The 12,071-nt window shown below is 34.2% G+C and overlaps 1 protein-coding gene and 1 long non-coding RNA gene across 2 annotated transcripts; one reads left to right on the top strand and one right to left on the bottom strand.

The window, feature by feature from the left end:
- Positions 1 to 2,333: 2,333 nt before the first annotated feature.
- Positions 2,334 to 4,581, bottom strand: LOC118647301. Its single transcript, XR_004964611.1, has 3 exons — positions 3,816 to 4,581; positions 3,212 to 3,513; positions 2,334 to 3,132 (listed from the first exon to the last, which is right to left on the bottom strand). It is a non-coding gene; the product is annotated as an uncharacterized LOC118647301 (long non-coding RNA).
- Positions 4,582 to 4,926: 345 nt separating this feature from the next.
- Positions 4,927 to 11,935, top strand: LOC105836321 (acetylcholine receptor subunit beta-like 1). The gene is made up of 7 exons (XM_012680264.3): positions 4,927 to 5,276; positions 5,515 to 5,651; positions 5,793 to 5,947; positions 6,359 to 6,697; positions 6,834 to 7,211; positions 7,488 to 7,818; positions 7,917 to 11,935. The coding sequence occupies exons 1-7, from the start codon at positions 5,219 to 5,221 to the stop codon at positions 8,079 to 8,081; spliced, it is 1,563 nt and encodes a 520-aa protein (XP_012535718.1). The 5' UTR covers positions 4,927 to 5,218; the 3' UTR covers positions 8,082 to 11,935.
- The last annotated feature ends 136 nt before the right edge of the window (positions 11,936 to 12,071 follow it).

The raw sequence follows: 12,071 nt of genomic DNA, 5'->3' as shown, positions 1-12,071 counted from the left end.
CCAATTAATAGAGTCGGTTTGATCAACCGACAAGCCAATGTACGTGTCTAGCTGGATGCGGAAGGATTAAGGCGTTTGCCACGGGAACATTGGATCTGCAGCTTGGTGGTTAATTGAGAACCTCGAGATATTGACCGGCGCGGGATCGATAGGCGAACGATATTCACGAAGACAAAGGGGCCGGCTGGACATATGCTGAAGTGGTCATTTGTCTGCGATTTACGCGAAGATTGACAGTAACCCCGCTCGTTACTCGCTTGATCTCCCAAATTTAACGGCTATCAGAGCTTGCGTCACGAGGTAGAATTTCAACGAGGCTTACACTTCAATCTTCAGATGAACAGAATCCTGAATCACAATTCAGAAAAGAGGACATAAAAGTTATATTTTTCTTATTAACAATAATATAATTTTTACAAATCTTTTATAAAGATATAAAATAGTTCCATAAAATGTATACTTCTGAGAGTGAATAAAATAATTATTATTACGAAAAATCTGTGAATATTAAATGTGACAAATATTTCACATTCAAACACTCTCTTTAATAATATTTTAGAAAAATTAATTTTCGAAACGCGTTGCTTTTTACTATAAAATCGTTTGCGTTTTCTTTTAAGCTTTTAGAATTTCCTGTTTTTTCTTTGTATAAATTTTTTTAGAAAATTTAAAAGGTCTGCGTCTTATATTTTAATAAAGTGATTAAACAAAGACTCATCTTCTATGGCGAAATTTCGATTTCGTCTAACCACGTTCGAGCATATTTTATAGAACAAAGAGAGTGGGTTTTACTCGGCTGTGATCGCAAGTCATAACAATGCGACCTTCCTCTTGGATTGTAATAAAAAAATAAATTACTCAAATGAATTGTCAAACGTAGCCAGTTTCACGGGAGAGCCCATTTAAGTACTTAAGAGTGGCACAATGGCCGCGAACAAATGCAAACTTGACAAAAGGTGCATTAATTAGCTCTATTGAAGCCTTCTTTGTCTCTGTGAAACAAATAAGATTTTTCATTAGATTCTGCAGGTTTCATCGTTGCATGCGCTACTCTGCATGAAAAAATTAATCTCATAGATAAGTGACCTAAATTTATCATCAAAATTGCATTTTTTTTAAATAAAAATAAATATATTATATTATAAAATGTGTCACTAATTCCAAATTTTTTAATTTTAAATGATTTCAAAATAATTTTCACAAATATTTTCATAATTTTTCTCTCTTTGCTCTACGCATCATATCGCAATTATTAATTATAAGCTTTAATAAATTATTATACATTTGAAAGTGTTTGAAGTGTTTTTGAAAATATAAAGCAAGTTTATTGACGCTATTTATGTATGCAATTTATATGTGCGATTACCAAAATTAAAATTATAATATTTTAATTAAAAAATTACGTATAAAAACGTCATTTTGCTTAATTCGATGAGAACATGAAGTCTTACATGAAGAAAGTGGAGAGAAGGTAATTTGTTAAAACAAATAGTCTTCGATGAAAAAATTCAATCTCGTTGATTTATATGTATGCCGAAATAATCGATCCGATCGTAACTCGCGTATGAGCGTCTTGCTGCAGCCGTGGCGCCTTAATATAGAAGTAACGCGTTTTTTACGGCTAACCCCGACGTGCCGTGTAGTTTATGCATTTTTCTACATTACGGGTGATAAAACCCGACGCGTTTTATCGCCACTGAATTTCCATGGTTACGCAATGAGCGACGACGCGCGAGGGGTTTTATGAAATCGCACGCGCCGTGAAATGCGCGCCTTCGCGTATGTGAAAATTTTTACTTCACTCTACCGTGAGTACGAGCGAGTAGCTTTAAGCCAGCGACTGTGGCCACTTTAAATGCACGACCTAAAAAATAAAAATAAAAAAGAAAGAAACGCGGATATGGCCGTGTGGCTATGTATGTCCATTAAATTAAAGGAAAAAAAAAACTACATTGCTAATACCGAGAAGTGGTTCACCGTAATACACAGGAATGATCCTCCGAAAGAGATTATGCTTTTCCAAGCAAAAGATAAATCCATTTGTCTCGTTTTATTAAAGAATTAAACAAAACTGCATCTATATTTATGATTAAACGATAAAAGTTTATTTTTCTTCTAAAAGTGCAATTGCGAATAATAGGTGCGTGAAATCTAATCAATATTGCATTATTTTTCGATGTCATGGCGGTTCTGAAAAAAAAAAAATGTAACCAATTATTTTCAGCGAGTTACAATGCACATGCTTAAATTTATATTTATTATTTAAATTTTTTTAATCTCCTATCATTCTTTTTCCCTATAATCTTTTATAATTCTTTTTTTTTTAATGTTATTTATAAAACAAAATCTCGAGAGAGAGAGACAACAATGTTCGAATAAAAATAAAACAAATTCATGTTGAGCTACGTCGAGTTTCGAAATTCGTTACACCACGCTTTGAGCGCGAACAGTTAGACTTTGAAGAGTTCTCCGCGCGACGAACGCGAAGGCATATACGAGGCAGAGAAAGCGAACCGTGCTTGTCACTGCAAATATTTTCCCGAAAAAGCGGACGCTGCGTGCAGTTTCGTTGCAGTACGATGAGTACGGGCCAAGTTGTGTGCTTCGTCATACATGGTCTACTTCGATGCAGTTGCATCGCGGGCGTCGCTTGATCAAACAATAACATGTACCGATGCATACATATACACGGTCGCGTGCGCGCGTGTAGCTTTGCGGTGGACCAGCGCGCATTGCATGCACGGCCCAGTGGCATGCAGGCGGACCGACTGGCTTTGTTTCCTGTGTGAGGTGCGATACACCACCGATTTTGCCCGCCCGTTATTTTACTGAGCGCACCGTTATTATAGCCGATCCCTCTATTTGGAGTTTCCGGAGTTATTGTTTCTGGTCAACTGAACTGCCGTTGATTGCTCCTGACGTGATTCGTACGACGCCGTTAAATCCGTCTGCAGTTGCCAATGTGCACTTTCGCGATATGGAATTTTATGGCGCTTCCGTGCTGTAAAAATCCATCGAGAAACTGTCGAATGAGTTCAATGCTCAGTAGTGACAACCAGACAATAATATTTTCTTCGCTGACTATTAATCAGAACATCCCACTGTGGTATTTCGTCATTAATTCCGGCGAACCTGCAATATTAATGCAAAACAGTGTTAGAAATAATTTAAGAACAATGGCGGCTTAATATAGTGCAAAATCTTTGCTTACGTGCAAATAATATTTTAATCTAAGAAACGGAGTATTGAGATCTCTCCCTATTAATTATTGGTTCAAACCAATATCTGCCAATGTTAATTACATCAATATCCTCCAATAACACTAATATCTTCAAAGTACTAGTTCAACTATATAATGTCGTATCAATCCTGTTCCGTATGTTCTTATTCCAATATTATGCCAATAGCAGCGTTTACCATAGCACAACGTTACACGCCAATGATCAAACTTAGCTGGAGCATTGTTGGTATAGCTAGTACAGGCATTAGTTGGATAGATATTCCACCCAGTGGCTAGTGAACAAGAATCGTGTAGAAAACTGTTACATTAGAGTTAAATTGTAATTTGTAAATTATTAATGTTTTTTGTGAGAAATCCTTACTGCGACGAAAATTCTCTCTCTCTATACATGTATATAATATTTTTAATATAATATTTATTTGTCTAATATATAACAATTTTTTTTTAATATTTTGTACATTTAATTATTTTTTATTTAACAAACAAATTATAATAGTTATATAAATTTTTTTAAGTAAATTCGAGTAAACAGTAGATTATTTTAAAAACATTTATCCAAAATTTCTTTAATTACCATATAAAATCACTGCACTTGTAATCTCTGCGTTAAGTTCCACCCGATGATCGGGTTTTATAAAAAGGTAATGCATGAATAACGAGCTAATAGAAATGTAAATGACGATAAATTTAAAATTCAATTTGGAAAACTCTGCAAAAGCCGCGGCTCGGAACCATTAAATTTCTTGGGGCAAAAACACTGATTATATTATATTTCGGTAGTAGTTGATAATTATACACATTCATCACATGACGGATATCGCGTTGTGCATTCGTTAACATAATAATGACAATGTGCAAAGAAACTTTCTCAAATAGGCGCATGTTTTCCAAACAATTTCGAACTTGTGCATAATATTGCCGTTTCACTGCGACGCGGATTATATGTCACTGAAAAGTTAGGAAACTAATAGATAATTCATAATTGCAGCCTCAGCATAGCGTTTTCCATATATAAGTTTCAAAGTATGTGGAGCCGAACGTTTATACGTTATACATAATATAGGCAATTTCAACTAATTAGCCGAAACGAGATTGCGTTAAAGACTCTCCATGTATAATAATTATTATATATAAAGTTAGATTTTTGTTGTTATGTAGAAAATGTATAAATTATAAAATGTATTAATTAATATGTTAACATATTAATTATAGATCAAAATCAGTAATGTATCAATAATGCATTTTCGTTAGCATAAATTTTGTAATTAATAAGAACAAATATACATGACCGCATATTATTAATGCAATAATAATTATTAAGTAAACAAATTTAATTAATACTTTATTCTTGTTTTTTTATGTACACAAAATTATTTAAAATAATTAAAAAAAATTTTGTTTTCCTCTTTCTTATGAAAATCTTAATTTAATCATTTTGCTGCGAAAGAAAAAGTTTTCTATGAAAACTTTCTCAGCAGGGTTCAAAAATCAACATTGAATTCGATCGATTCCCCTCTATGCAACTCTATTCTCCGCGACTTGTCCAGAATCCCTCGGTAAAGCAGCGCATCCGCTGCAAGAACGGCCAACCACCCCTAGCTGCCAACCCTTCGAGGGTAACTCAGTCTGCTCTGGCGCGTTGAAAATCTCGCTACGCCCGATGATGTTTCTCCGCGTTCCCCCCGACAACATTCCTTTTTGCTGAGTGATCGTACGGCAATTTCACCGATGTCTTCGACGATAAATCTTCGAAGATCGTGAGGGTGTATACAATGACGAGGATCGCAACTGCTCGACGAGGGTGGGTTCGGTGTGTCGGGTTGCAAGGAAGGAAATGCAATTATTCGCCAGCGTCTGCGCTTCTATATTGATCCGTGGTGGTGGCGGTGGAGGTACGGCGGTGGTGGCGGCTGTGCTCGCGGCGCGTTCGAGTGTTCGGGTGGGACCACAACCAACCCTACAACGAACCCGCCCAAAATGTATTTTTGCCTGCGTCTCGTGCGACTATTCCTGATCTCGGCGATCCTGTGCGTCGGTAAGTTCCCCGTTTCCGGAGCGACGGAGTGAAGCTTGAAAAAGTGTCGCGCCTCGCAGAAAAAGTGCAGCGTTCGGTTAAGAATAACAAATAATTTTTTCGACATCCGCGAAGAAAGTGGAGTAACGACGTGAGAAGGCGACGTGCAAATTTATAATTTACGGGATTTGTCTCACGCGATTCGGAGTTCCATTGAATTGTTTATTTCCGTTAATCGCATTAATCGCCTTACTTGCAGGTCTGTGCTCCGAGGATGAGGAGAGACTGGTGCGAGACTTGTTCAGAGGATACAATAAACTCATCCGACCAGTGCAAAATATGACGGAGAAAGTGCACGTGAGGTTTGGCCTCGCCTTCGTGCAATTGATCAATGTGGTGAGATTTTCTTGCTACATTACTGTTACATTTTGGCGCGAATGGACCAGATGACGCAGGAAATTGTGCACGTTTAAATTACATAATTAAACATAAACAAAAAACAAATTTTCATCGTATAAAATTCATAAAATTTTTCAGAATGAGAAGAATCAGATTATGAAATCGAACGTATGGTTGAGATTTGTATGGATGGATTATCAGCTGCAATGGGATGAGGCTGATTACGGCGGTATCGGTGTCCTCAGATTACCACCCGACAAAGTGTGGAAACCGGACATAGTCTTATTCAATAAGTATGAATATATTAGAAAATTTATTTGTATACTTTACTAAACGTGAAAACTTTATCGATCGTGTATGAGTCATTTAATAGCTTACGTAAGTTTTTATGTCAACATAAAAACCGCTTTTATAAAAAGTAGCTTTGTAGAAAAAAATTGAAGCATATATTTATATTAATATCAACATTATATTTTTATATTAGTATTAACATTTTAAATAGATTATTTAAAAGTTGCCACTACTTTAAAGTTATTTTAATTAACCGTGAGTATAAAACAACGTTTAGTTCTCCATTTCTTGGTCAAAGATGTCTCGGCAATTTAATTAAAATTTTTTTTTCTCAAAAAAAATTAGTCATATAAATTCATACGTACGTCTTCAAAGGTTCACATTTATAATGTTTATATTTACTTTGTTTTTAGCGCTGACGGTAATTATGAAGTTCGTTATAAGAGCAACGTGCTGATATACCCGAACGGCGAAGTGCTTTGGGTACCTCCAGCAATTTATCAGAGCTCGTGCACAATCGATGTAACATATTTCCCATTTGATCAACAAACGTGCATCATGAAGTTCGGCTCATGGACCTTCAACGGCGACCAAGTCTCTCTCGCGCTCTACAACGATAAGAATTTCGTCGATCTGTCTGACTATTGGAAGAGCGGCACATGGGACATTATTAGCGTCCCGGCATATCTCAACACTTACCAAGGTGATTTTCCCACAGAAACGGACATTACTTTCTACATAATTATCCGCAGGTGAGTGTTTTATTTCTAATCCTTATTTCAATTCCACTTTCGGCTTTAATTACAGCTTCTGTATTTTATGACTATAATGCAAGATTTAATTACATAATAATTTTATATTACACAAACGTTCCTATTGCTATTGCAGGAAGACTCTCTTCTACACGGTGAATTTGATACTGCCGACAGTTCTGATCTCTTTCCTCTGCGTGCTCGTTTTCTACCTTCCGGCGGAGGCCGGTGAGAAAGTCACTCTAGGCATTAGCATTCTTCTATCACTGGTCGTGTTCCTCCTGTTAGTCAGCAAAATTTTACCACCAACTTCGCTGGTGTTACCATTGATAGCCAAATATTTGCTGTTTACTTTCATCATGAATACTGTCAGTATCCTTGTGACTGTGATCATCATCAACTGGAACTTTCGCGGGCCGAGGACTCACAGGATGCCTCAATTCATACGCAAGATCTTTCTTAAATATCTACCAATAATGTTGTTCATGAGACGACCAAAGAAGACGCGGTTGAGGTATGGACTTTTTCTTAAGAGATCTGTGAAAAATTAATTAGAATATAATAATACTTATGTTTTATTAAAAATAATAATCATAGTAATTAAGATAATATTAATTAAAAGTATGAAATGTATAAGTTCTAATAGACATAAATTTGATAAACGTATAAATATATACAATATAGATTTTGTTTACAATAATTATCTAAACGTGTCGCTGAAGCTTTGTAAGGATTTTTAATTTGCTTTTACAGAATACTACTCGAGTAAAACGAATATTACTTTTTTTAGATGGATGATGGAGATACCAAACGTAACACTGCCAGCCGCTACATACTCGGGAAGTCCGACCGAGGTCCCGAAGCATCTGCCAGCTTCACTGGCGAAATCGAAGATGGAGGTGATGGAGCTGTCCGATCTGCATCATCCGAATTGCAAGATTAATCGTAAGGTTCATCACACCACGAGTAGCTCCAGCGGTGCTGGAGCAGGGGAAGGTATGGGCGATAGAAGAGGATCCGAGAGTTCGGATTCAGTGTTGCTCAGCCCCGAAGCCAGCAAGGCCACCGAGGCCGTGGAGTTTATAGCGGAGCATCTCAGGAATGAGGACTTGTATATACAGGTGAGTGCCTCGCAATTTCTACGCGCAGAAACATAACACTTTTCAGATGATATATAATCGTTTCCCTAAATACCCTCTTCTCGATATCTCTCTTCCAGACAAGGGAGGATTGGAAATACGTCGCAATGGTGATCGATCGACTGCAACTTTATATATTCTTTTTAGTAACGACTGCGGGTACCATTGGGATCCTAATGGACGCGCCTCATATTTTCGAATACGTGGACCAGGATCGTATCATAGAAATTTATCGCGGAAAATAATCTGATTTACCCCAACGAAGCGCAATCACAAATAATATGCCATCAGACCGTTCTTATTTCGTCTCCTTCAAAAATAAATTCATAATGTCATGTGAATAATTTTGTCGTTTCAATTGTGAGTGTGAAACGCTTACAACTCAACAAGCAATTATTTTTTATACCTAGATTTTTATGAAATTCCATGTATATGAAGTACAAATTTATTTAATGAAAGTATCGATACAATCTTCTGCCATTGTATGCATATTTCGGTTCTGTGCAATTGTAAGATTGTAAAATTCGATTTATAAGCTCTCTCAATGACGAAACTCGAGCGATCGAAATGTGTGGCATACATTATGTAGATAATAATTCCACTAGAGTTAATCATGGCTGCCTCTCTGCGATTATTGTCTTCCCCGATGCCATTAACTTCCGGTAGCTCCATTGCGACACGCTTAGACAAAGAATTTATGAAACGATCGAATGAATTCTCATTCTTCATTTCACCGAAGGAATGGGTATTTCCGAAGGTTTTAAACACGAGAAGTCATATATTATAACGTGTTACTACAGTTTAATAATTTTTACAAGGTAATATATTATGTTAGCTGTAAAGACATTTTTTTAAATAATATTACGGTTTCCAAATTAAAAAAAACTTGTTTAAAATTTAGTGATTTTGTTTAAATAATATTGTAAAGAATTTTAATACTTACTAATTCAGTGAAATTTTGCTCAAAGATTTTGCAGAAAAAAAATCTGAGTTAATATATTTTTTTAATGTCTTATTTTGTATAACATTTTATATGGTGATTATTGGAAATACCCCATAATTGCTCTCCTTTAAAAGTATAGTTACCACATAACACACTTAATGTTAAACGATGAAATCCGCTTGTGTAGTATTATATATCGTATCTAGAAAAATACGGAATTAGTTAATCGTTAGTTAATTAGTTAAATTGGCAGAATTACTGTAATACATTAATATAACGATGGTACGCACAAACCTGTTTAGTCAACTTATCGATATCTCTTAATTAGAAAATACAAATAATCCAATAGTCTGGTAAGTTAGAGAAATATATAAAACAAAAATATTATTTATCGTAAAGTAATTCAGATATACAGGAATTTCACGTTTAACATTAAAAATTATGTAAAAACATTGCATATTTTTCTAGAATCATAATTTCAGATAACAATTTATTAATACATTTAATATAGTTCCTCTTGTTTATGTTTAAATTACTATACGTTATATACACGCGTTTGATGTCAATATATTAGTGTTAAACGTGTGAGGGAAATCAGTCCTGTATTTAATCTCTCGATAATAATTTTAGCGATCAGCTTCAATTAAATCGATCAAATTCTCGATATCAAAGTTATAAATTTCCGCATAAGATCGAAACGTTCTTTATGGCGCGCGGATTCATATGCGAATGATCATGCTGAGTCAATCGCGATAATGTTTTAGATATAAAAATTTGAAATAATTTTGATAATAATCGCGCAAGTCGTCACATCGTATTTTAGTCGATTTCGCGTTTGATACTCGTATTATGGCATTGATCATAAATATCGAACGCGACGATCTTGACGTAATCGTTAGACATACAAACGTGCTCGTAGTGACAAATTTCACTTGCGAACGAGACGTTGTAAATTAAATTAATTGCGAAGGGATACTCTCGTATCTAATCGGTAACTTTTGAGAGAAACTCGGAAGACCAATCCAACTCAAGGTATTCTTAACAATAATTTCTTAATTGTTTTTCAAAGATTTTGAATAAGAGGAGAGTATTCTTATTAATCGAAGACATATTCGTATTTACTGAAAGACATATTTATGTATCATTAATTGAAACACTACACAAATCTCTCTGGTAAGAAAATTGATTGTGTCTTTACTGACAGCAAACAAAAATTGTGCTTTGATTTGATTGGTCTTTCTAAAAAATAGCTCATATTCTCATATCGCGTACTTACACGAAAATATTGCTGTATTATATGTGTGAACTAAATATTACTTAGTGTATTATTTAAAATATGTAGACATAATTTACGTGCCTCTTTTTAATTGTACTTTTTGTAGTTTTTTTCTTCATTAGATTAACAAATATATCTCTGTTTTACTTTACAAACATATAATAAAACGGCTTTTATTATTAATTTACTGTCACTTGTATATATAGACGCAATTTATGTAAGAAATTGTGTTTTAATGAGTAAAAAGTTATTAAATGAACGAAAACCAGTTATTCAATAAACTTAGTTAAATGCGGAATGAGAATATGAGCCAATATTTTGCGTCAATAATTATGCGCATATTAGGAAACACGTTTCTTCGTCATAAGAACGTGCGTTAATAGAACGTCATAGTCATGCTTACCATATATATTGTACAGAGAGACTGTTAAACGGTCAAGTATCCTCTAATAGAGAATGGAAAAACTCGGTCCGAGAGAAGATTGCATTCGATTGTTGGATATCGAGGATTTTATTACGAGTAGTAAAAAAATGAACTGAAAAAAAAAACTGAAAATGTAATCTCTTATATTTCTTCATAATTTTGTGCAATTAATTATAATTTCTTGCAATCTCTCAATATATCAAAAAATTTATAGTATTTATAAATTTCTTTTATAAGTTTTACAGTTTGCCAAAAATTATAATAATTTATTTGACTACATCGATTGTTAACTAACTAACCTCGCACGATTTTTTAATGTCATAAGCGGCATTAGCAATTATCCTGTTTAACGAAGTTAATGTTAATGTTATAGTTGTAATGGTTTCTTCAAACGCATCTAAATCTGTTGTTATATATCCCGATCGTTGTCTTTATTGAAGTAAATATAATAAAATAATTTTAGACATACTTATGAGGATGCTTGATAACGATAGTAAGGAAACGCAGAATCCTAGAATAGGAAGATGCTCTTGTTTACTTGCGTCAATCTTAGTAAATTTGGTTATGTATGGAAGGTTTATCTTATTTTTAAAATAAATTTAATATGCACTGTCTAAATCTGAATCAGAGAGATTTTACTCATTTGCAATGTTATAATTATGATCATCAGTGATAATTCGCTGTCTTTCAATGATTTCGATTAAGAGGAGAGTAATCTTCTTGACCGAAACCAAAGTATTCGTCGAAAGATACATACATATATCACTGATTTATATAATTATAACTATAGAAATTACCGAAATCACAGATTACTCACTGTTTTTCAGTGACTAATACATAGATTCCGATTTAGAGAGTAAGTTCTTCTTACTAATTATAAATCAACAATATTTATTTATAAATTTTGTTTCATTTACGAATTTTTTATGTGATACAAATTTACGTTGCAATATAATTTATTAAAGAAGAGTTTTTGTACAGTCAAATTTATCGACAATGTTTTGCTGTTACACAATGCCGTTATTTAATGATAGCGTATGTCGTGTCTTCCTGGAAAGAAATACAATAATTAAAATTTAGAAACCAAGCATAATGGCATATTCCGTTTTGTTCCATTCCTCACATGTCAAAAGATTTTCTGTCAGTTATTGAACGCGATTTAACATAAACGAATAACAATAAACGAGATTTTACAATTCAGTCCGTATGTGTCTACCGAGGAAAGGAAGACGATCGCGCATCAGCGAATATGTATTATATAGTTTATCTTGCGCATAAAACAAAAAAAAATTGTTGAACCGAAAAATTTGTACTTTATTATGCATGATAAATAACATAGGGATTATATATTCGTGCATTACTGTATGTTGCCAGGTAAAAGAGAAATTTAACATAAAAGTTAAGTAGTCCTTTTTATAATGAAATAATGCATCAATAAAACTCATGAAGAATTTTACATCTTCACGTTTATTTTATGTCTTGACTAATATCACAATCATACTTTGCAGCGTTTTGAATGCTGCAAATGTGTAGACGAGGCATTGAAGAATAACATTTCACGCTCGAATCTCCAACAAGAATCCACTACAGCA

Source organism: Monomorium pharaonis, chromosome 9, assembly GCF_013373865.1.
Source record: "Monomorium pharaonis isolate MP-MQ-018 chromosome 9, ASM1337386v2, whole genome shotgun sequence".
NCBI lineage: Eukaryota > Metazoa > Arthropoda > Insecta > Hymenoptera > Formicidae > Monomorium > Monomorium pharaonis.
Note: the sequence above shows the minus strand (reverse complement) of the source record. Positions and strands in the feature narration are given on the sequence as shown.

Bases quoted from the DNA above. Each gene is read 5' to 3' on its own strand.
- LOC105836321 (XM_012680264.3), top strand. From the start codon at position 5,219: ATGTATTTTTGCCTGCGTCTCGTGCGACTATTCCTGATCTCGGCGATC. The intron at 5,277-5,514 runs GTAAGTTCCCCG...CCTTACTTGCAG, and splicing joins CTCGGCGATCCTGTGCGTCG to GTCTGTGCTCCGAGGATGAG. The intron at 7,819-7,916 runs GTGAGTGCCTCG...TCTCTCTTCCAG, and splicing joins ATGAGGACTTGTATATACAG to ACAAGGGAGGATTGGAAATA.